Source organism: Varroa jacobsoni, unplaced genomic scaffold (genome assembly GCF_002532875.2).
Source record: "Varroa jacobsoni isolate VJ856 unplaced genomic scaffold, vjacob_1.0 scaffold_680, whole genome shotgun sequence".
Classification (NCBI taxonomy): domain Eukaryota; kingdom Metazoa; phylum Arthropoda; class Arachnida; order Mesostigmata; family Varroidae; genus Varroa; species Varroa jacobsoni.
This window is the reverse complement of record NW_019213582.1, coordinates 65,071-90,160: the sequence shown is the minus strand read 5'-3', so window position 1 is coordinate 90,160 and position 25,090 is coordinate 65,071. Positions and strand designations below refer to the sequence as shown.

Sequence of the window (25,090 nt, the reverse complement as noted above, 5' to 3'; positions counted from 1 at the left end):
GACGTATATTATTTCTGAAGCTTTTTTTTTTTCGCATGATTCAACCGAATAGAGGGGTTGTCTGATTCACTTTCCTAAGCCGATTGTGATAAACAATCAAGAACTTTTTTTTTTTTTTGGTGAAAATTTGTGTGAAAATGCCAGTGTTTTGGTGAAATTTTTGTGTGAAATTGTGTGAAATCCATTTTGGTGAAAATGCCAGTGTCATATAAATCTAATTCTGGCAATTTCATTGAAGGAATGGTAATCAGATTCTTTCTGTTCCGCGTCCTTGTAGAAACAATGCCGTGATTTTAATTAGTTTATTCTCCTGGCTGTTGGTGTTTCTTCTGGCTATGCTTGCGCATGTGTTTGTTGCTTCTATACGCTTCTGTATATACGTAAGATATAAAAAAATCTACAGCGTATTGATAATAACAGCAAAAGGTGTGAAAATGCACAGTAATGCTGCTTAGAACTATAGGGTCAACTGAGACGGTTGATTCGTTTAACGAAAAACAGATGCTCATTGAAGCGTTCGAGTTAGAATGAGCAGGTAACGTTTGCACACAAAAATGTCTTACATTTAACATGTTTACAATAATTTTAGTTACGTATAATTACGGCTATAAACTAATTTGGATTTCAACATTATCTGTAATAGGGGCTGCAACCGGAACGCAAAAATAGTCTATTATGACTATTTTGCGTTCCGGTTCTATTGCTACGAAGAGAGTACGACTGTCTTGCTGGTCGTTGGTTTTACCATTACAGTCCTTCGTGCATGTTTAACTAGCGCTGCTTGTTAAGCACCTAGCTAATTCTTATATATTCTAAAAAACGTACTTAAAAAAAATTGTTCTCTTTTAGGTGAAATGAACAAAAGATTCAAAGTAGTAGACTGCTTTCAGGGGTCTCCATATGAGCCGCTGTTTAAAGCCAATTTCTGTCAGTTATGGAGAATGCGTATTATAAGTAAATAAAAAAAAAAGAAATTTTTAATAAATAAATAAATTTGTTATAGGTAGTTAATAAATAAAATATATTCACGTTCATTTATGCTGCGCAATTTGTTCGAATATTGTACAATGATAGTGAGCCTTTATAGGTTACAATGGAGATCGGGGTTCAGAAAATCATCAGTCTTCTATTTTATTTTTTTATTTAATAGCCGATAAAGTGTACGGTGTTTGTATTGGGTTTTAGTTTCGAATTTAGTATGGTATGGCCTCACAGGACCGATAGACTGGGCCCTACCTTGTGGTCCTGTCTATCGGTCCTGTGAGGCCATACCATACTAAATTCGAAAATTGCTGTCATAGAAGCCTATTAGTAACTTTTGAATATTTCGGCCGTAAAATGCTTGTTGTGTTGTTTTTTTAATAGCGGTGTCAAAAATAATCTTTACTTTTATTTAGAAAATGTAAGACTAACTCGTTGTCAGCCGTCGAACACCACAGGTTTGTAAAGACGTTGCAAGAAGAATTGTATAAACTAGATGTGGCTGAGAAATAGTAACGGTCTTTTCTAAAAAAAAGCAATTAACATTGTAGAAAATTTTAATAGCACATTAGAAAATATATGTCACTGAGAAGGTATCGTGCTGCAGTATAAAATATAATAATATTTTATATAATGATCGTTTCAAAACGCCATATTAGAAAAGTGTTTTCGTTTTAGAACTTGCCCGCCAACTCACAGAAGTAAACAAAAATGCGTTAATTTCCAACTAACGAACGCGAGTCGAAAGTATTCGCGCAGTTCGATGAGGGCGTTCGCCATATATCAACTAATGTTGATTAAAAGCTGTGCGAATTCATTAAATATTGCTAACATATTGTGTTATTAGCTATCACGTGCGCTACGTCAGTATGTGATAATAACAGGATGTCAGCACCAATATCGGAGAATGTAAGCGTACGAGAGGCTCAAAAAAAAATGACTAAAATCAGTAGTAATAGATAGGATTGGTAAAGGATCAGTTTTTTTTTTCTCCAAAACTTGATTTACATGTATCGGTGTTTTTTTTTGGCATTTCCGCATGTATTCCGTAGAGAAATTTAAAGCTGCAGTAGACCTTTAATTTTCTTCCGAAGCATTATTTTTATAATTTAATATATTATAAATATTCGTACCCTGTATTACAGCTAGCTACAATTTTGTTTGTTCGTGATGGGCTAAAATCCTTTGTAGCATAACCGTTTCCCCGTTGCTTGATATTCAAATTGTTTACTTACTCGAAACCTGTATACGTAAATATTCTGGATATTTAAACATGCACATGATTGAAACGTATGCTTAGTGTCTTCGACAATGTTACTCTAAGTCAATTCTATAAACGGTTTGGACAATGATATGTGTTTATGGAACGATAGGCAAGGCTTGACTAATCTTGACAAAGTGTTTTGGTGAGTTTTCAATAGATTTGCGTCACTTTTTATGCTTTCTGTAGTTTTTTGGGATCACACGCTTTGACAAACAAACAACAAAAATAGCTGTCTCTTGTCATTAAATAAAGTCTACACCTTACACCTAAATTATTAATAATATTTTATTAAGTAGAACATTTTGTTTTTTCATATAATAACACACCAACAGACACGCGTCATACATTTAATTTTTTTTACAGTCTGTCTGACATCGAAAGTTGTTTCCTGGCTAAGCACCCCACGACTCCCGGTTTCTAAAGAGCTTTAGACTGCGACGGCAGTCATAAGGTGCGTACGCTGACCTCGTAACCATGCATCTTTCATTAATAACATTTTTCTTTTTCTTCATTAGGCCCTAAACGACCTGAACTCTCAGGTCGCACCAATCATTTTCTAGCATAAATTCATAGATTTTCTATTATTTGCACCTGCACCTTTAGTTGGCTTCACGTTACTGTCTAGTTTTCGCTTTGTGTGCTTTTCTTCCTTCTAGACCAACTACACTTCAACATTTTAATTTGCACACGAAATCCACACTGCGCAGATTTTTTAGTTATTTATTCATTTAATAATGCTAGTGTAGCATATGTCGTTAAACATTGTATAGATTCTTCCTTTTGCAAGCATTACCTCTATAAAACTGTTTCGCGCAGGTGTCCAGATTCGGGCACGCTATTCATAAAAAAAAACTGGTCTATGACATCGACTCGCTATTGCCTCAAGCATTACCAGGATTAAGGGCTTTTACCCTATAAAAGGAACACTAGGCATTGCTCGAGGTCAACACCATACCTCAACCAGTTAGCATGGATAAAATATCGTGTAAAATCTGAGAGACTTCTAGCATGTTCTTTTGAAATTGAAAAACGAATAGTTTAAGATAGCGTTCGGGCGCTAGCTTTCTTATTCTGTGCGCTGAAAATGTGTAACTTTGAATGTTCTGTTACAATTTATTTCAATAATTAAAAGCGTATGACACAATGATGTGCTGAAAGCGTATCTTGCATCGTTCTTTTCTTTCACAGCTTTCAACTTCAAAGTGTCTGTTGATCGAAATGGATGTGAACGAGATCCCTTTGGCCGGAGAAGAGAATCTCGACCTTGAGGAAGAGTTCATTGTCGGCAGTGAGGACAATACTAGAGCAACAGAAAGTGAGGTTTTGGATGAGAGGCAGAATTCGGTAGCTATTAGCGAAAACCTAAAGGCTGAGCAAGATCTTATTGCTAATGAACGGCAAAGCTCGACTACAAGAAGCAATGAAGCCGATGGCGTCGAGTTGACTGAATGCTTTGATTCTGCGAGCGCACCTGAAAGTCAAAATGGTTTGTTACTTCACAAAACACCATCGCGAGCTGCATTGAATGACGATAACAACAGTTCGGCTACCGTTCGTCACTGCTATTGTCAAACAACAAATATAGATCCACTGTCCATGGTTGTGTGTGAAGGATGCGGTCTTTATTTTCATCAGGATTGCTTCCATAAAGGACGTTTCTCGAGTCTACTTGGTGACAAGTTTTTCGAGTTTCTTTGCGAATCATGTGGGTCTAGCCAAGACGACAATAACACTCAGGGTCATGATAATCATCAAAGTAACGACAATGTTGAAAACCCCACGCCACTTTCAAAAGAACGCATCGTCCGGAAACCTCACACTTGGGTTACAGCTGTTGCTTTAGCTCTATTCAATCTACATTCGACACGTAGTCACGAGAGTCGTCAGGGATATTTCCAGTGGCGCGAGCAGGTGTGCCGTTATATAGAAGAGCGCTGGAACGAGTTTTTTTTCGACCGAAAGAAAGCACCGAAATGGCAAGGAGCGGTAGCTTGTACGTTATCAACAAATACGGGAGTACTTTTTCAAAGTGGAGTGTCCGAAATTGATGAGCAAGGATGGTGGAAGCTCATTGAAAACGTTCCTCCAGATCCCAAAAACCCAACACCTACGAGAGGCAGAAGAAGACGGGGACCAAGCGACGATGTACAATCGTCAATTGTCGAACTAGGCCCCAGAATACGAAAGAGACCCACTTTCGATGGGCAAGTCCAACCTAGCATTATTACAAGCACTTCTAAGGATGGGCCGACAAGACGGGGGTTAGGATTTGCTATGAAGCCTGCCATCAAAACAGAAATATTGGAGTCCAGCACGTATAACGACATCGATTCAGCAGAGGATACAAGCCAACTGGATTCAACATGCAGTAATACAGGGGAGATCCGAAAAGCAATTGTTACTGCATCAGGGGATGGAAGCTTGTCCTCACAGCTACCAAATAAAACAGCAGGCACAAACCTTAATAGGCAGACACAAATCCGTTTGACACCAATGTCACATAAAAAGGAAAAACTTCTTTTGGGATCTCTTGAAGAACTAGTTGCTCAAGGAGTTAAATTCGATCAACGGGAACTAAGGTAGGTTTCCGTTAGTATTTTGCCGTTTTATACTTATAAAGAGTTTCGAATTGCAGTTTTCAGTAATCAGAGCGGCGTATCGGATATTGGACACAGTTGAAGATTTTGTGCAGTGGCTGATCTATGAAGTTGTTTATTTTACCATAGGTCCAGTTTTAAACAGCTCGCTTTGAGTTTATAAATCTTTTAGAAATACTGTTACACGTATTCCAAATTAGCATGCTAGAAAATTATTATAGCTAACTTTTATTTATATATTGACATTAAGAACTGAACATTTTATTGAGTGAATTAAGAACTGTAGTACGTCGTATTTCGTGCTTGTGCCTTCATAGGCCTTAAGGAGCCAATGTAGTGCATCATGTGTTGATGAATTCTCTGCGTCCCTTCTGTTTCTCTTAAAGGTTCCTGAACAAGCTCCGCATGCGTCATGTCAAAAGGGAAAAAGGCTTACGAATATTCGACTTAGACAAAGAGGTTTCACGTCTGTCGACCGGAGCTGATAACGATAGTGACATAATGCACGCAATGCTGGATCGGTTTGTTCACACGAACGTCATTGCGGCAACGTCCGTTTCAATGGTTGTCGCTGATGGCGGAAATATAAGGTTTGCCACGAAACTCCTTGGAAGCGAAGCATCCTGGTCCAAACTTAATGGGTTCCGAAGCCCGTACACGCAACGCTTTTTAAAGCCATTTATTTTTCGGGACATAAACCCTGATTATCCAAGGATTAAGTTACTGCAAGAGATTCATTCACACCCATTGAGTGCTGCATGTCGGCACGCAGGAGGTGAGATTGCTTACGAAATTCTCTCAGTTGACTTAGTATATATACGGCCTGAACATATAGCTGTTATCAATTCAATTTGCCGTTCATTCTTCTGGGCCGGCATCGATATGACCGATCAATTAAACTACCCAGAATTTAGCGTAGTGGCGCTCTATGGCAAACTGATCATTGGATTCGCTTGTATGGCCCCTCTCGCGAACTGTAACGAGGCCTATCTAAGCTTTCTATGGACGCATCCGCACTTTCGCCGACGTGGATTAGCTCGATGCATGTTGTACCATCTTTCGCAGAGCTGTATGGGCCGTGATATTGTGCTTCATGTAGCAGCTACAAACCCAGCTGTGTTTCTTTACCAGAGTTTCAAATTTCGCGTCGAGAAAGTTTGTCTGCATTTTTATGATAAATACCTTTCGTTGCCAGTTGGCCGAAAGGACGGCCGTAGTTCGAACTCTCAGACTTCTAAAGAAGGCAGACATGCCCTGTATATGAGGCTAAAATGGTAATTTCTTTTCAATACAGAACTTAATTATTCATTTGGTCTTGAACAAAAGACGTTTCAAACAGTAATGGGTATTCCCAGTGTAATAACGTTGCTACGTTTTGTACATATGTCTATTACTATGTAAATTGTTGCTTACTTAGGGAAAACAGAGTAGCTTTTGTCAAAACATGTCTTGCTAGTTAGAGATTTTTCATGTTCAAAATCTACGTTACAAGTACCACAAATGAGTGTAAATCTCGGTGTATACATTATTGTAAATAAATAGACCTTTGAGACACTAAGACAATGTTGTACACGAAGAAGTTTACGTAGTAGGAACTCTCGGTGGTCATTTCTTTTGTTATCCTGTTGAGTTGTGTGTACCGCCAGAGGATTTTTATCGAGATGTTGGGTAGGTATAATGCATGTATGATTTTGCTAATAAATATTCCCTTGGATAGCCCGCTTTAATAGCGTGCACAGGTTTAACCATATGGGCCATTGATAGCAAGTCTAAAATTAGCCCAATTTTATCGATGTTTATATTGACATTGCTTAAGCGTGAATCAGTCAAATATCTAGGATCCCCGTGCTTTTTACTCTATCGATTCGACGATAGAAGTAGCGTAACAATAGCCGCTTTTCTGACAATAGCGTTGATTTCCACCTGTTTCGACATTCCCCTTGGATTTGGGGCTAAAAGGGTGCTTCTTTGCAGCAGGTGAAAGCTTACTATAGGGGAGCTTTTCGTATAAAGCGGTCATTGGGGAAATTGGCTAATCTAGCGTGACTGTCCCAGACTGTCCCAGAGAAAGGTTCATTGAAGCTACTTCGCTAAAAGAATCATGCGTGTCGGAGAAAATCATATGTATCTTACAGGAGTAGTTGTCAGATTTTTTCCCTAAATCCTCGTAAGAACTAAAAATTTCATTAATAGGGACCAGAATCCATTATCATCCTGGTACTTAAGATCTGCGTTTTGCTTAGCTTTAGGTAGTGTGAGGCAATTACTATCTTCAGCAAAGAACTCATCAAGGTTGCAGCCCTATGTCAATACATCACTGAGCACTTCGAGAAGTGATGTCATACATTTTTTCAACATAGTACTCAGAGGTTAGCATCGAGTGGACGAATAGAAGTGATGCTCAGTTCATATATCAATTCAGCCTGTATATCTATCCCATAATAGCAACTATACAGCTTGCCATTTGCTTATTCGACTCTTATCGGCTATGTCTAAGCGGGTTTCGATAGCCACTGTATAAGTTAGGATGAACTTTGGTATTACCTCTCTGTAACTGACAAGACGCATTAATAGTGAATTTATTTTGGGGTTTGACGAATGAACTGGACGATTACTTATAAAGTCGCTATGACAGAGCTTGTTGGCGACAACGAAGCAGTTTCACTGCTGTTGTCTTTCTACTACTAGATTGTTGTTGGTCGACAGATTTCGGTAGAATCTGCAATTATTCGTTGCTTGAGACATGTGTGAAGACCCCTGTGAACATCAAGTTACGACGAGCACCAAAGGCAATTCAATTTGTAGTAGGACAGATCAAGATGCTACAGAATCCAATAGTAACAATAAGCGAGACAATATCGGACACGATTTAGGCTGTATAATTGTAGACGTCCATCCGCTAAACCCTGATGGCTCATGGGCTGACGGTGTTGGCCCTCAAACTTACGGACCTCTAGCCATGCCGTGGTACATAGCCCAGTCATGGGGGATGTCCAGCCATGACCAAGGATATTCGATTAATTCGTTGACCGATGTGTGTCCGTCAAAACTACAGGATCCTTGGAATTCGTTCTGGACTGAAAGCGTGTACTATGATTATTATACCGAGCCCTGGTAAGTGGGTGTGGCTTCTTCACTCCAATCAAACTATCGGTAGATTAAAATCGTTATGACGATGCCATTAGAACTAACGTGAGGAACCGGATCACTCAAGCACGAAATAGCCACGTTGACAGTGCACTTTAGCAATAAAATGTTTTTGGCTTCAGACCACATTTGTTCTTCATTCCAAAAGCCGTCACTCGGAAATGGTCCCAGTAGCCAGCTGATGATGAGTTAGATTTGTTTTAATCATGAAACGAGCTTTGATTTCGTAGGGGCTCATACTTGTTGTCCCTCAAGGTCCAAATGTCGATTCAATTATGGTCACTTTCTATTCGAGTAATTTAAAAGGGTAATCAAAAAATGGGTTATATAGATCTTTGATAGGCAAAACATGCTACGACGCGTCCCTTCGTAGATTCACCTTAACTAACGGAGTGTATGTGATATGCTGCTACATAATTTTTTGTCTTACATAGGACTCCGGTACGAGTGACTTTCCTGACGTTTCTCTTTTTTCAGAAATGTTTAAACTTAACCTAGTTTAAAAAAACTTCTTTCATTAAAAAAATACTCATTTTAACAATAGATGATGAATTTTTATTCATTTTATCTGATATTTCGCCGACGGGCTTTCTTGAGTCAAGTTCGTTAACCCTATACTTTTAGTATTATTATGTACACAAGTGGCTGCCTTCGAGATAGCCGGAAAAATTCACTCTGCAGTCATACCACTTTAAACAATAAGATCATCGCTATTCACTGGACGAGCAATTTTTCCGAATAGTTATTCAGCAATTCATTAAATAATTAGTTGCAAATATAGTGGTTGATTTCTTGTTAACTGAATACGTGTATATCGGAGAAAATGGAGGACAGGGAAAATGTTGCGTTATGTATATAATAGGATAAAAGACTCGCAAGCTCATAGTATTATAATTCATAGTTGACGTACCTATCAAATTATAGATATATCCGCGAAGCAACCATCAATTCTTCACACTGGTGTTGCCTGCCACAGAGAAGTCATATGTGTACCACACTTTGATCCGCATCGAACTGATCTGACGCCGCAGAACTGCTAGTATTATAGAACATCTATCCCAATGCAGTGACAGATGTGAACATGGGTAAAACTTGAGCCGACTTTGTGTTGTATTAAAATCAAAGAACTTGGGTGGAATGCAGCAAGACGAACATGGACGTATTTAAGTCTTTATAACTGATGGTACCTGTTTAAATGGCAATCCGTCGTAGATGGCGAGATGGCTTAAATGACAGCAAATGAGCCAGCCTTAGGTTTCCTCAACTCTAAGCTATAACTTTTTTCCGCTTGTGAATCAATCAGAAACAAAGGAGCAATTGAAGTGTAACGTCGTTGATAATCTTTGTGATGATCAAATAGCCAGGATATAGAGAAGTCCTCGATGTTGTTGTCGATCTACGCTCTCATCGTATCGTCCTGTTCGAGTTTAGATAATGAATGCCTTTATTGTTTTGTTATAATTTGTATATATTCCTTGGTCAATTAGTTCTGACAACAACCGTATCGGTGAAAAATACTTTATGCTATATAGTGTAAACTGCCGTATCCCATCGGGGAGTCTTCCGTGGCAAATTCGTATTCAACGTATTTATGATTGATGTTCCTCATAATGAACGTAGGTCTACGCTGGTTGTGAAACCTCCTCTGTCATAAATGGCTAAGGACCCTTTAATGTATGGACGTTATGAAGATGTGCTTTAGTTGCGTTCAAATAGAACAGTTATTCTATCAACAACGTTCCACGGTGATTGCGGTATTTAGTACTTTGCTAAGCCATAGCTTTTAACGCAGACTATCATCGCGTTATCGATTAATTCCACGGTTGTTCATCGCACGTTAACGCAGTGCTGTCCAGGTATTCACTAAATTGATTCAAATTTAAGCTGTCTCCACAACAGTCAACTTACAAATGGAACATCGCATAAGTACTATAACAATTACAACACTTTTGCACGGTTATCGCCTATACGTATCATATGTTGCATAATGTAAAGTTTCGCTTCTCTGTTACCTGGGCTCATTGATACTTTTAGGGTTACTTCGATACCGACGTGATTAAGTCTCCGTGCAATGTATTGGTTAAGCATTTAGTCAAGTCTGAGTTCTACAACAATATTTACCTTGGACGGTAGTTGCTTTCCTGAAAATTTTTGTTCATCGAAGCTTTAGAAACGTATCTAAATCGTGGTAGGGCTAACTACGTCACTAATCCGAAACATGAAAAGGTAATTTTCAATAATCGAATAGAATAGAGATTTGAAGATGTGCTATTTTGTCGTTATGTCCTTCTGGATATATGCCTAATTTGAAAGCACAGGGGCCACAGCCAGTATGAGCTGTCTTATAAACATCCATGAAAGATAGGCGCAGCAAATAGTTTGGTATTTGAGCAATTGGAACTTATTCATTAGCCGTGAGTCATCTGAGTAGTATTGTTCTCCAATTGCGGTTCATCGATGTTCTTCGTGTCACATATGTTCTGGAAGTCATCAGTGGGAAGCGCTACGTTCACGTCGAATGTGACCAATTTGTCGGTGAACCACGAGTACGTATTGTCAAACTTGAAGATATCTGTGAAAATTAGAAAAAAAAACTTATGAATTGATGAAATTGGACTAAGCGACACTGTAAACACTAAAAAAATTTTCACTTGAGTGCCCGCATCAAACATGTTTTTTTTTGTCTAGTCACACTTTTCGTGCGCTATACGCTGTTGAATCAGCTGGGCTTGAGTCAGAGATCCATAGTATTTTGAAGAATATGAGTATAGCCTAGCCCATGATAACGAACTGTGTACATATTTTTCATTTGCTGAAATGGCTTAACTAAAGAAAATGGTGTTGCCACAAAAAACCAAAGCACGAGGTTAATCAGTGTGTCCAATCGACCAAGTTTCAGAATATTCTACTACCAAAAAGAATGTAGCGTGATTTGCTATACAGCACTTAAGTTTTTCTCCTAAAAAAATTAGCTTTACGGTATCGGGCAACAAATGCATTTCCTGTTTTCGATGCCCATCGCATTAGGCCGGCTGCGCAATGTCGTACGGAAACCAGATGATACCCAATCTAGCACCTCTGAGAAACTGGGACTTGTAGTAGTCTAATAAATATGGTACCATTTCTCTTATAGAAACTCAATGTATGGTTCGTTTTGAAATTTTAATTCCGTAATTAGTAGTACAAAATGACGGAAAGCCTTTGACGTTTTCCTTTATTCTTTAAGAATAGAAACTGTAAGAATAGCTTATCCAATAACATTGCCAAACAACTATCTCCGTTCTTGTTTTTCTCCAACGACATATATCAGAAAGTTTTTTTATTTATTTATTATACGTATTATTTTAAGAAGGTACTCACGGACGCTGATCAGTTCTTTGTGCGGATGTCAAGCACTCAGTCTGTGAAATGCATTGCCTACAGGCGTTGTATAAAAATAAAAAACGGTCGATAAAGACGTGCGTAAATCTATACGGCAAGACGAGGCACGGTCGGTCTGCAAAACATTCGTTGTAACCTGTCTTTTTGTTTAGGCGCTGCCTCCTGGCTTTCTGCCAATGAACACAATGATAAGCCGGGGACAGTGGTACAGCACGCAACTGAATGGAAGGAAATCCGTTAAGATGGACGTCGTTTTTTCCAACAGTTCACCCAAAATCCCGTCATTTTTTTCGATGCGGACTCGAACGGTACCAGGAAAGCAAATATAGCCTTGACAGATGTGAAATTTCCGTAAAGAAACGAGTTGGATTTTGCTTCTCTACAATTCCGAATTGCCGTTCATGTTCAGTGAGTTGCGGAAAATATAGTTAGCTGTCCCGTGCACACCCACCTTTTGAAATTTGGTCAAAGAGAGGATCCTGAATACGAACTACACTAAATGTATAACCCATGTTCATTTAGAAAATTTTCAAGAAAAATTTCATAGTATTAAAATTTTAAATCAAACCTCGTTTATCACAAAAATGAAGTAGCTCACACCGCCCCTATTTCATCTAGCTTTACCTTGCCCTGTAATTAAATATAACACCTAAGCACTACGTCTCTCAGTGCGATATGCTTTACAAAAAAAATAAAAAAGAAGTGTTTTACAAATGTATGTCTTACCGCTATTATACAGGAACTTTTGCCTTGTTTAACAATACATAATTATATGCATATTTCATTATATCGAACAACTATTATTATTAATGTATATTTATATGCAGAATCGTACGATCGATGCACTGAGTTTTTTTTTTTATTAAAAAGCTACGTACAGAGCCCCTGTGCAGTACACGTGAAGAAGCCCTCTTCCGGGAGGACATGGCAGTCTACACGAGTTGAAGGTATACATTCCTCCACCGAGCCATCATTGCGCTGTAACATATTCGTGCAGTATGATTGTTAAGATTGGTAAAGAATAGTGGCATTGATTGAATATGTGTATTACCGTTAACCTTCACCGAACATAGTGTATAATTCAGATTTGAATTGTATTTCGTACTGATATCGGCAGAAATAGTATTTTTATGCTAACGAAAAATCAGCACTAATTGTTAAGCTTGACTTAGATGGCTTTCTCACCCTTCTGCAGAGAGCGTATCCAAGATCGTGCCCGTTTGTTTTAAACGTCCAATTAATGATGCTTCCATCTTGTTGAACTCGTAGCTCAATTTTATGAGAGCTTCGCTTCGCGAGTCGAATCGTCTGCGAGTTCTCCGCGTTGAGAGTTGAATTTTGTCGGTAAAATTTTTCGGGAATAAGTCCCCCCTGTGATAACTAATAAGATCATAGCGGAACAACGCAGAGAACTTATTAAGAATGGTTTGAACATATTGTAACTAGTTAACATTTTGTAACATTAGCTATCCTCTTTTTGTTCCAAACATGCAACACTAGATATGCATGTATACAAACCACTACTGAACTGAAGCGTTAATTTCTGCTAGGTGACAAAAAATAGTTGCTGGAAGTATTACGTAAACCATGGTAATTTTTTTTATTTAAGAAAGGTACTCCGTGACTTATATATTTTGTAACTTCAATTCGTTTTAAACTAGCACGTTTATGGTCGCCATAGTAGCGATCAACGCCATAAAAAATAGGATCTCATTCCACGTCGCTAAGAGACTCATTCGGCACATACGCAAGACGACAAAGGACCAATATTTTTGTGAACATGATGCAACAAAAAATGGTTTCTGTTCAAAATATGCGACTCGGTATATCCAGACCGATCCACCTACCCATTCTGAGCATTTAGGACAACCAGTTGGACCGACTAGTGTACCGCCAAAATAAGCAGGCACCTGGTCCTTATCCATAGTCTTAAAAATCTCTTCTTTCCAGCCGTCTGAAAAAAGAGGTATTATATTGGGTGAGCAATAGAACACGAACACGTATAAGGAATCAACTAATAGGGCGAGCAAATACTTTGCTTACGTCAGCCATGGATCTAAGAAAAGACTTTAAGCACTGAAAGGCATACCAGTGCGTAAACACCTAAGGCACATTAGCAAAACAAATCATTGACTCCAAAAATGTTTGATCTGCTGTTTTCAGTAGTTACCTTCATATGAATAACTTCAATTCGGTATGGCGTCATACATTTGATCATTCTGTATTAGGACAACATTGCAGCTTAGGTACACAGGGTGTACAGAGTAATCCATCTAACGAACACGTTCTCTTCCGCAAAAATATTTTAATTAGATTTTGATTCTTTAAATAGTGACCGTTAACGGTATTGGTACCAATGACGTGTTTCAATAGTCCGTTTGATGAATTGCTTTCTGATCCTTTAATGCGTAAGTCGTTGCATTATGACATCACGCATCACATTGTTGAAACTCAAAAGACATCGGTCGGAGCGTTCATATGTTGAATATTGGTATAAGCTCATCTATCAAACGAAATAGTAACTTATTTTTGTAGTCTTTTTTCATGCGAGGACAACTGTTATTGATAAATTAAGCGAGATATAATTTTGTCATATCACCATTTATTTAGTCAGTGACACGATATCGTACGTACAATAACAATAATGCACGAAACCAGAAAAATAAAACATTTTTATAGCAAAGTAGGCTCAAGAAAAACCTGAGGCCTTAGCTTATGTTTAGATTGTAGCCTATTTACTCTTAGCTTCTGTCAACCCGGTCTTGAAGCATTCGTGTCTTAACCAAACAACACGACGTATTACGAGGAACATCAGGTGCAACTAGTAATCCAATATATAGTTGGAAAACATCTACTTCACGAGCAAAAATACTCCTCGTATGACACAGAATTGAAGTAGCTTCTTTTATCAACATTTGTTGGGTCATGTTAGGTGATGGTGTACAGAAATACCCTGCTCGCGCGGGACTTTTCACAACTACCCTGGAGTCAGCCAACACAAATTTCCTCCTGTAAATTCGAGTTCTGCAAAATTCCTTTTGTATTCTTTTGACATTTCTTCTATTTCAATATGACATGGACACGTGTCCTCGTGATGGTGCGTACTATACAATATTTACGCTAGTGTATCATAGGGTAGTTTTGAAAATCCTTAGCAAGTATAGTATCTTACTAAATATTTGGCTGGCATAATTTTGGAAATAAATTAAATTATCTTCTATCGCAGCACAAAGCCCAAGGACACAGTTCAAGGCTGACTGTGGGCATCCAGAATCCTTTTTTTCACTAAAAAATCTTCACTTTTGGTGTTAATTTAGAGGTAATGAGCCACAACGAATCATATAAACTACTGTGTAAACTACACTTGGATAACGAATCATTTCCCAATAGTTTCACTTTCCCTCAGCTTATTCTATTTTTTTTTACCACTCTTCCATGTGTTCATAAATTACCTTACAGTGTGATATTTGACTTTCTAGTACACAGATGAGCTAAATAGATTAGGTGTGATACCTTTTCCAAAAATCTCGACTTTACTCGCGGTGCAATCGGACAGGAGTGGTCGCAGGATTTTCCAACAAAGCGGAAAGAACGAAGGTGCATTTACTATGTAGGCCTTCTTTAGCGTTTCTGGATAATTACTCTCATAGATGAATACTGCTCGCCCGATGAACCTGAAAAGAAAATATCTGTCATTGCTCTTGCATGACGGCGCAAGCTGCTTTAATGAGGCCGCAGACATGTTGTTCACGTAAGAAATGTTAATGTCTTAAGTACTTCTGAACTCAGGTCTATCATGTGAACTAAGCTTGTAAAATGTTAGGCATTTATAAGGTTCAATACCATATTTTCGCGATAGTGCCCTGGTAACGTGTTTGGTTACTGATCAAATGAGGATAGAAGTGGTCTAGGTCTAAATCTGGGCGTAGGGACGTTTATGTTGTTTTGTAAAAATTCGAGAAAAAGGAAAAGCGGCGAATATAATCATACTTCCACCTCGTGCTTAATCCTTCTAAATTTTGCGTATCCCTTCCCTTTTTCGGGATTTCGAAGCTATGCTAGACAGAGATATTCAAGCCTGTTTTCAAGGGACAACTACGGAAAAAGTTAGGATTCAATACAGAAGAAAGTGGGCATTGATCTTGAGCGCTATGCTGGCTTTAAATGAAAGTGAACTAATGCGGTCCAGGCCCATGCCGCGATCAATCCCAGAAGCTAGTTTATGGTTAAAATGGGCCCTTGGACGTAACACTAGGCGTATTCATGAGCTTCAATCCGCATACGGAAGTACAATTACCAATAAGCCCACGACCTCATCTGTATTCAATAATATAATACCATAATAAGCTGCTTAATTATTGCTTGTGGCGTGAAGTTGTTATCTCTTTTTGAATTCGTTAGTATAGTTTGTCCTTATATCTTAAATTAGATGATATATAGAATGTTTTATAGAATGTCCTTATGTTCTTAGAATGGTTTATCGGCCTTGTGGATAGATCTTTGTTGTCGTAATGAAGAGCATAAATAGGGGTCCAGCTGCGAGGCTAAATTGAGTGCAATATGTTATTTTTATGCATGTATTGACTATGAAGTAAGTTTGGAGTTTTGGTGAGGCCTGTTTTATTAATTTGCTTACATCTTGCACAGTTTAAATTTCTATAGAACAACGTGGTCGTTGTATATACGAATACAAAACTCTTTCGAATATAGGCTTTTCTTTTCCGCAAAGACAGAGAACAATTTAAACATCCTATTTTTACTGCAAGTTTTTACGACGACAGATTTCTTCGAGTAAATATAGCGCAACGTTTCATGACCTTACGTATGATAACAATAACTGCAATATATATAAAATGTCCCAAAAATATATACAGTTTCTGATTGGTTTCTCTTTTCAGAGTGTAAAAAACTAGAAATGGATAAATAGGCGACGAAAATGTGTACAACGAAAATGTAGCAAAGGTATAAAAACAATACAGCAGAAATCTACCTAAAATGAGGCGACTCACGACTAATCGAATAAGAGATGGGTTTAGAACGCACGGAACTGTTAGGGGTGTTCATGGCACGTCTGGGAGGACTGAAAATATAATCAACAAGCTTCATCAGCCAAGAAAAAATACTGAAGAGCTATAGCAAGGCATACTAGAAGACTGCAAGACAATGAAGTTGTGAGTTTGGCATCAACGAATGAAGTACTATCGCATTTTAGGACGCTGTAAGCGGAGAAGTTATATTTTAACAATAATACATGCCACCAACGGACATCACTTGGACCACAAAAAATTGTTTTGCAAATGGTACCTTAAAGAATTTGAACAGAATTGCACTTCTTGGAATACCATAAATTCATAGGTTATGCAAGACTGTCATATAAATTTTTCAGTAGTTACAATGCGGTGCTTCAGCTATTTTACGTAGGCTATTTTTCTGACGCTACCGTTATTGGTGCCAGTTATTTGAGTTTATTGTAGGGATCCATTTTAGCGCGCATGTGGGAGAATGGAAAGTTCTAACAGAACAAAGCACCTGCACACTATAATCGTCATTCAAAGACATATCGTGAGAAAATATTTTAAGCATATGGGCTGGACAAAGGGGCCCTATAGAATACCGTGCCCGTTTCCCAGGTTTGATGCCAATAGACTTTCTTGGAAAAATATCTTCACGAAAAGTCTGAGTCAGAAAACCGACGGTAATCGAAAGTTTATCAGCCGCAATAAAGTAACAAAGTGAAATGCAACTAAGATTTTATTTCATTCATGGAATGAGAGACCACCGTTGCCAGCGCTGTAAGAGCAGCGATAATTTCGAAAATCAGCGTCATTGCAGGAAGATCTTCTGCAGCTTGAATATGAATTATATGCAAATATAAATTAAAGTTATAATCATTCAAACTAAGTATGCATTTTTTTTGGGCCAACCTGTACATATGTACTTGGTTTTGCGGCTCTTGTAGTATTTGCCCTACCTGCGGACCACCTTTGAAACAATCTGTTTCATGCTGAATGTTGAAAAGTCCACCACAAAGACGCGACGTTCGACCTTACGATTTAACTGAAAGTGATAGTAGATGGAAAAACATTATGGTAAGTTCACAATTAACGTTCGAGCGACAGACACTGCTCATACTGAAATTCAGACGCGCTTGTTAATGTTGAGATTTGTTTTTGCTAAATAAATGTGCACGTAAAATATCCTTAGCTCGACAAAGGTCTCCAACATAAACAGCTGCTAGTAAGTGGTTTTGTATAATGCCTTATATAAATTTCAGCCCTTGTAAAAAATACATGAAGATATTTATTTCACAGACATATTCCCAGGTTCCTATACGATCGTTTTCGAACTCAGTAAACTTGAATTTTCCGTTGTCTTTTTTGGATTGTTGGAAACAGGTGTTTTCTTTGTCGCAGGAGTGCCAGAAAAATATCATAGATCGCGAGTGTTTCTGCAATAATAATGCACATTATGATAGGTAAACAGGTGCATCATCGCTCAAATGTCGGGCGTTTTTTTTGCTTTTTTTGCAGTGTCTATGATTATTATTATTTGAAAACAGGTGCTCGGAATCGCCTCTTCCATATGGCAGCATATTCGTACACCTATGTGACGTTACCTTTAATAGTCCGTTGAAATAAATCCGACGCCTCGTTTGGTGCGTTAAAGTTTTTGTGAAATAGTTGTTAAGACGTCTGCATTTTCTCGGAGTTCAAATCTTTCAGCGCAACGCTGGTTGTGTCTTTTCATTTCTATATGATATTTTAAAATGGTCCGACATGACTTGAATGAGACGTCTAACTTTTCTGCAGGCTTTTTGGGGATGATTCGACAATCCACTGATGTAAGTTGTTTTGCTCCTTCCACTTCCGTACTCCCTGCGACACATTGGCCGGACTGAAGATTGTGTTTGAGATTCTCCCATGCGTCGCGAAACCTTTAATATCGTCCGACACCAGGCATTGACTTACATATGGTCTCAGAAGTTTTCTCTAGCACGGACATTGTATGTGAGTACTTGATTTAGTCCTTTACAGAGGACAGCGTGCACATCGTCATTTTTTTTAAGAGACCCAACGTGGCCGAATAGAAGTTACATTAAAGAGTCTACAAAAGACTAGTGTTAAAATTGGCGCGCAGATAGGACGCGAGGAAACCTTCAGCCAATAAAAGTTGGAGCAGCCTTGATGCCTTTTTGAGCCAGTGGTAAGCTATTTAAGCATCATTTTGGCATGAAATAATATCTCATATTGTAGATGTGCTGCGCAATATTATAAAGCTGTTCGAAGCGAACTGGGAAGACTTTGAAATCGAATAACTTTTGAATTACTAGCTGTCTTCTAGTTTGCTCCTCTAATTTGCAAGTGAAAATTGGTTGAGTTTACTGTACAAGAAATGAGCTCATAAGAAGAGATATTTTTCAGTTGAAGAATCATCTCTCGGTGGTCACGTTTTTGTTCCTTGAAGGCCGTAGCGTTGCCCAAATCTATGGAAAATTGGTAAATATTAGGCGAGAAGGCTCTAAGCGAAAATGCAGCACGTGAATGGTGGTGACCAGATTTCGGAACCTGAAGGACAAAAATACACAACCGCGATCAAGAAGCTTTTTACGAAAGCAAGGTTTCGAGTGTAAGGGCATTGTCAGCAGCGACTGGCATTTCACACGCAACGCGTTAGAGAGTTATAATATAAAAACTAATGCATAAAAAGTGAATTTACTCCAGGGCAGTTGAAAATGCGCGTCCTGTTCTTTACGTGCAATTTGCGGAAATTTGTTTGCCAGGAAACGCACCTCGAGCATACGGCCGTCATAGACGAAGGCCATTCAGTCTGTAACGCCTTCGCCAGGCGAGAGATTGGTGTTTTTCTAGAAAGAAACCAAGTTGGGCTTTGTCAGCTGGGTTCGGGCATGCGGTGATGCTTGTATTTGCAGTGGACAAAAAGACACCTGCCTTAAATGAAACAATGAATGCAGCCCGTTCTTTCGGGTTCCTAGACTCATTGAGCGGTAACCGAAAGCTTGCGGTCTGGTCATTTGATTATAAAGCTTTTTTATGCCCGAAAAAAGGCAACCGTTAGGCAAGCATATTGCATTTCCGATTTACATCGAGAAGATATAGAGAGGGAAATTATATATGGGAACGCGAGTGCCAATTGTATGGCTGTCCAGGAGCTAGTCAAATTCGTGAACAACTCTAATACACATTAAATCATCATTTTAGCCTAACTAGCCCAAGAGATAGTTTAAAGTTCGCTGGATTCGTCTGTAATAGCATAAAATATTCTTTACAATATACCAAGATGGCTAGTTCGTGCATAGAGTATGTATTTCTTGACGTATCTATGTTATATTCGGAAAAGATAGTAAGTTTGTAACGCGTTTTATTTGAAAAATGAAGATAAAGGTTACAACATTTTGATGTAGTCTTCAATCTCAGTCTCAGGCATTAATAGCTATGCCTGAGACAGGTTGTAACTTAACACAATAGAACTCTTAACTGCTGAATTTCACGAGTCCTGTTTGGAACATTGGCAAGCCTTGGCGTATTACTTGTCACATATGCTTCATTGACCTACATACATGGACCTAATGGAGACCTTATTTAGTGATCAAAATCCTTCGTGAATCGATGGCGGTGGCATTGGGACGATGGGCAAATTTATCCGCATTCACCCTCAAGTTGAATGCTGAAGCAACCGTACAGAAGATAAATAGAAGCGCGAGGCGCCTCATAACAAGTTCGAAACTAATCAATGCTTAGTTTAATCTTTTCTCCGGACGAAGCCCCATGGCAAGAACGAAAGAAGAGAAAAAGACGCTTTGAGAGGATCGTCTAAAAGAACAGGTGTCTCATTCAAAAAAAATCCGACAAAATTTTTTTCTCGCTTAATTACTTCTTGTAGCAGTCATACATATAGAAACTGTATGCTCGCGCTGTCAACGTATCCATTCACACATTCGTATGCCTGCATAAGAGTAAAACGCGTACTATCGATGAAGCAGTAAGTTGGCCGTTCAAACTAGTCATGTCTAAGATCCACGTTTAGGGCTAGATACGGGCGTTGTAAACGATAAACAAGGAAACTGTACACGGACGACAGAGAGACAACTCGAACAGAGGCTAATGAGGAAAACGACAGCCTGATACTGTTTTTTTTTTTTTTTTCTAAAAGACTATGTTGATACTTTAGAGTACTTGTTGTAAGTGTGCGTCAAATGAATACTCGTATTTAATAGAATATAGATTCTTTATAAATGAAGAAAATCAATCACACAAAGCTATCTAAAAGATATGAAATTCTTTAATAACATTGTAAAGTGTGGTAACTTTTAGCTAAAACAATGGCAAATATTAAACATCGACAAGTGCGTTTGGAAAACTGTATGACTATTATGTTTTGCTATAACTATATAACGGTGCGTCACCTAGGTGGAACGGTTAGTTTCAAGCTCTACATTGCTTTCAGTCCGTTGAGAGCGAACCACTTTGTTGGAAAGCCGTACCTTGACACTCTGCTGATGCATATCCTCATTACAAAGCTCCAATAGGTAAATTATATGGTTCGTAAGTTCCCTCGGGGTCAAGCATTCTAACATTCCACGCATGTCGAAGTCGCCAGCGCAGAATACCCACACGGGACAGCCCTCATGGTCATGACCAGTGATGCCCCCGGGGGTATACTTTTCCAGCACCTGCAAATCAAGCGAAGAAAGTTCGTAGCTATGAGCCAAACGAGGCAGATGACACACGCAGTGAATCCATAATGAATATAGTGAATGATATACGTTGAATTTAGCAGGCTTATAGGATCCAGCTCTCTGTTGACAAAAGCAATACATTAATATATCAACCCATGCAAAACAACTAAGGTCCAACATTGTATAGGTACGTTGTGCAGCCCTATTAATATTAAGACAGACAATTTTAGGTTCTATTTTTGAAGATCTTCTAAAATCTACGATTTACAGTGCCTGCTCCAGCATCATCTAAGATAGCGAGGGGTTTTCGTACACGTGGTAATGCTGAGTACGTTTGGGTATACGAAGATTCAAAGGGGTAAGTCAACATCACGAAAACTTTTTTATTTATACAGAAATTGACGTCATTCATAGTGATAGCAGACGGTCAGAAGCATGGATTGCTGCAGAATCTTGCTGCTATAAGTGGTCAAAAATGAAGTCGAACTGAATTTCCAAATAAGTAAGGTTGTAATAACTATACTCAGAGCAACAGTAGTAGTCCTATCCTTTGGCTTCTGCTGTTCGTAACAAATATGTTACTGTAGTTTAGTTTCATTATATAGATATGTGCCTATATTTAGAGTTGGTCTCAATTTGCAAATGACAAACTTCGCTTGTTCGAAAGCTTCCGTTATTCATTTTCATTAAATTTCTAATGGCAAAATAGGAGGCACTGCTTGACCGTGGCGCATCGGTCCTGCGCCTTGGCCTGTATTGGCGATCGCTACGTACCAAATCAGTCGTTGCCAAAAAAAAAAACTAGAATTCGTTTGAAGGTGATCTGCTGTGATAACTAAAAACATATTTTTTTTTTGGCGAGTACGGCACCTGGTAAAGAGAATGTCTTCTCTTGCACCCTTAGATATTTATATAAACGAAGGGAATTTTTCCATTTCGAAAATTGGCTGACGTGCTTGATGGGAAAACACTATTTCGAAAACTGTATTTTCGCCCTGTTTTCATGAATCATATATAGACCATATATTGTGGCTGAAAGAAATAGGAACCTCCGTACCTGTTCTGTGGACTTCACAGAGACGTAAATGGCCTATATGTATGTGCATTACTAAAGACAGATGTTATCTGTTTTTTTTATATTGAAGTTCATCTTATTGATGGATTCCACAGTTGTCGAGCACTTGTGTCAGAGGATTGAGTATGAATTAAAATTTCCACTTGTAAAGATCAACGAAACCCTGTGCTAGTCCTATTGATCTCTCGCAGGACAATTAATTAAGCTGAACTATATTCCCATGCAGATTGGCGCTTGATGCTATTATTTGCGGGTAAAATCATAACTAAATCGCGACATTTTGCTTTGCTCTTCCCTACATCTGCGAAGTTTGTAAATACGATTCGGGTGCTAGTGGGAACGATGATTGACTTGCTCTTCACATTGCACGGGTGGAAGAAATTTGGTTTGTTTGTCTAGTGGCGCTTGATTTAGAAAACAGCAGATTTTAGACTGTGCATGACAATTATTAAAATTTATTTATCGGGTCTCTTATTGTTACATTTCGTTAGTTTTATAATTAAATATATCATTTGTATGTTTGTCCGTTGTTTCCTCGATGATACTTACCTGTTGAACATTTAGAGACACTGTACACACTTTGAAGTAGACATTTGGCAAACGACTCATCAGTAAGAAGCTAGTCTGAGTTTGTTTAGACTTTTCTAAGCAAATTTTAGGGTTGTGAGGAATTACCGTGTGTAAAAACGTAGCGTGATTGCAGCTTTGGGATTTCTCAAGTTGCTTGTGTAATTTTAGAACGGAAATTAGGAAGTTGAAGATCACAGGAAGAGTAACCACGCCTGAAAGCCCCAGACGGAAAAATGAGCTGCCGTTATCACGGAAGCTTTGGAGCAAAACAACGTTGCTGCTCACCAGCTCCGTACGGGTTTTTTGAAGCATGTGTTATGGAATTGCAATAAAGACAATGAGGATGAAGAAAAAGGGCAAACAGCGGGTTCTTCACGAACTGAGTCCAGGGAGGATGAAGGATTTACGTTTGCTCTGTAGCATATGTAGTTCTTGAAGGGAAGGAACCGGCCAGCTAAACGACCGTCTGTTATTGCTATGTGGTTATACTGCTTTAGGCATCACAACGTACGACAATCATCGGCGTTCGGGTTTCTCTTGCCCTGTCAAGGTCATCAAGTCCTTCGTTGTCCAGTTGAAAGCGAAGAAAAAAGAGAAAGAAATCGGTTTTGACTTGTTCTTACTGGTTTCAAACCGGTAAAGCTCAGAGCATTTCTCTAACGAAAGACGTTCTAACCTTAATAGCAGAAGAAAAGAGTGACCGTATTCCTAGAGTAGCCAAGACTAGAGGACCGAGCGAGATGAACGTGTGCGAAAGGGGTTGTGTTTTCGCTAGATTCTTGACAGAACCGAAATTTCGCAACTATTTATCCTTGAATGCAACGTAACACAGCGAGAAATAGAGAGCATATCCAGCTCCCTTATCGACACGTTACGGCCATTTCAAGCGGATGAAACTAACGAGATGATGGTGCTACTGATAGTCAATCGGATCGAATGTAGCTTGTATATCTCGTGCTGCCGCTAGTTTTACCGACTATGTGGTGCGTCTTGGCGACCGACATCCGTAGCTGTTCCTTTGCGAGGCGCCTGGCCGATTTTGTGCCCTGTCCCTCAGCCCATCACCGCAGTCTCATGATTACAGCCATGCGGCCCTAAAGAGCTGCCGTGGCCGTACACGCAAGTATGAACGAGCCCGTCCATGAACAAGAAATGGATCCAACCGCCATTTCCTGCACACCCAATAGCTCAGGCTGATGGAAATTATTGTGATCCCAAACGCTACGCCACTCAATGAATACATCCTGGCGTTATACCGTCAGCAGATACAGCCTCTCAAACCCATGACCGTATACAGATGACCCACATAGCAAGGCAACCAGGGCGGTCTTCTTCGCAGCACCAAATTCGAAACCAGATCCAACGCAAAAAAACTATATATATACATAAAGTTATTCGACATAGAGGTAAACAGGTACAGCGATATCAAACAGCGCAAACGGAGACAAGCACTATTACATAGCGTAAACTAGGCGTAATACATACGTAATGGCAATGGTGAGATAGACGCGATTTCTAGTTGTGTGATCACATCAGCAATTGTTATTTTTTTTGCGAGAGCAGGAGCGGCCCATAGTGACCCCATTTCGTTGACGTTGTTGATGACTACATCAGCGCGTACAGCCGAAGCATGCCATTCTACTCGCGTCAAATGCGAGCGTACAGGGCTTACGTCAGTCACTGCGATTGAGGTTATCAACTACATGTAGTAATGTTCGGACATCCCAGAAGAACCTAACCCTTAAATTTGACTCCATGGGTGTTTGCGAACCTTAGATGCAGTTCGCTGACAACCTAAGCTCGCGAAGAGCGCGGGCAGTATCATACGCGTTCCAACATCCGAGGATCACAGAGTCACTCTTGACCCCTCTCCTCACGAGGCGAAACTGATCAGGCAAAGAAAAAAAGAAGACCTTGAAGCGTTGTCGCAGGTATCATGGTTTATCATTTTTTTGCCTAGTAATGCCCCAAAAAGCCTGCACGTTCAGGGACATCAATTTATATACCTAAAGCTCGCTGTGTACGGATATAGACAAGAAATAGCTATTTGTAAATTTTCCAATACAGGCATGTTTAGCTTTTCGTATAAACGCCACAAAGCTTCCCTTCATAGTTTACCACAGAATGTGCCAATCTAAGATTATGAGCACTTGCTACCTAACGGTGATCCCAAATGGGTCTATCTTCAGATTTTAACCAGAAACTAGTTGAGTTTTCTCTAGTCAAATGCATTATGATAATTTCGTTCAATGTAAAAACGACTTGCTCCGTACAACTAATTTTATTGCTTCAGTTTATTCCGTCTCTTCCATTATGTGTGCCACGTTGAAATACATAACAACTTGTAGTATAACATTGTTATAATTATATTATCTTAG

The 25,090-nt window shown here is 39.0% G+C and overlaps 2 protein-coding genes across 7 annotated transcripts in view; one reads left to right on the top strand and one right to left on the bottom strand.

Moving 5' to 3' along the window:
- Positions 1-1,716: 1,716 nt before the first annotated feature.
- The window catches only part of Atac2 (Ada2a-containing complex component 2), a 42,019-nt gene continuing 18,645 nt past the window's right edge, over positions 1,717-25,090 (top strand). For 2 of the 5 annotated variants that reach the window (XR_015311977.1, XR_015311976.1), the window contains exons 1-3: positions 1,717-1,890; positions 3,434-4,824; positions 21,338-21,425. Coding sequence is in view for 3 of the 5 variants with exons in the window: in XM_022836985.2 (XP_022692720.1) it covers positions 1,867-1,890; positions 3,434-4,824; positions 5,229-6,120 (2,307 nt within the window). In the remaining 2 variants the exon portion in view is untranslated. Of the gene's footprint in view, positions 1,891-2,608; positions 2,697-3,433; positions 4,825-5,228; positions 8,113-16,268; positions 17,114-21,337; positions 21,426-25,090 lie in introns of those variants that run through there. The other 3 variants (XM_022836986.2, XM_086969233.1, XM_022836985.2) reach the window with 3 other exon arrangements.
- The window catches only part of LOC111262608 (SEC14-like protein 2), a 61,894-nt gene continuing 45,325 nt past the window's right edge, over positions 8,522-25,090 (bottom strand). For both annotated transcript variants that reach the window (XM_022836987.2, XM_022836989.2), the window contains 7 exons: positions 20,873-21,061; positions 17,342-17,427; positions 14,884-15,044; positions 13,218-13,324; positions 12,556-12,750; positions 12,249-12,348; positions 8,522-10,561 (listed from right to left, as the gene is read on the bottom strand). In XM_022836987.2, the coding sequence (XP_022692722.1) occupies positions 10,398-10,561; positions 12,249-12,348; positions 12,556-12,750; positions 13,218-13,324; positions 14,884-15,044; positions 17,342-17,427; positions 20,873-21,061 (1,002 nt within the window). In that variant the 3' untranslated portion in view covers positions 8,522-10,397. The remainder of the gene's footprint in view (positions 10,562-12,248; positions 12,349-12,555; positions 12,751-13,217; positions 13,325-14,883; positions 15,045-17,341; positions 17,428-20,872; positions 21,062-25,090) is intronic.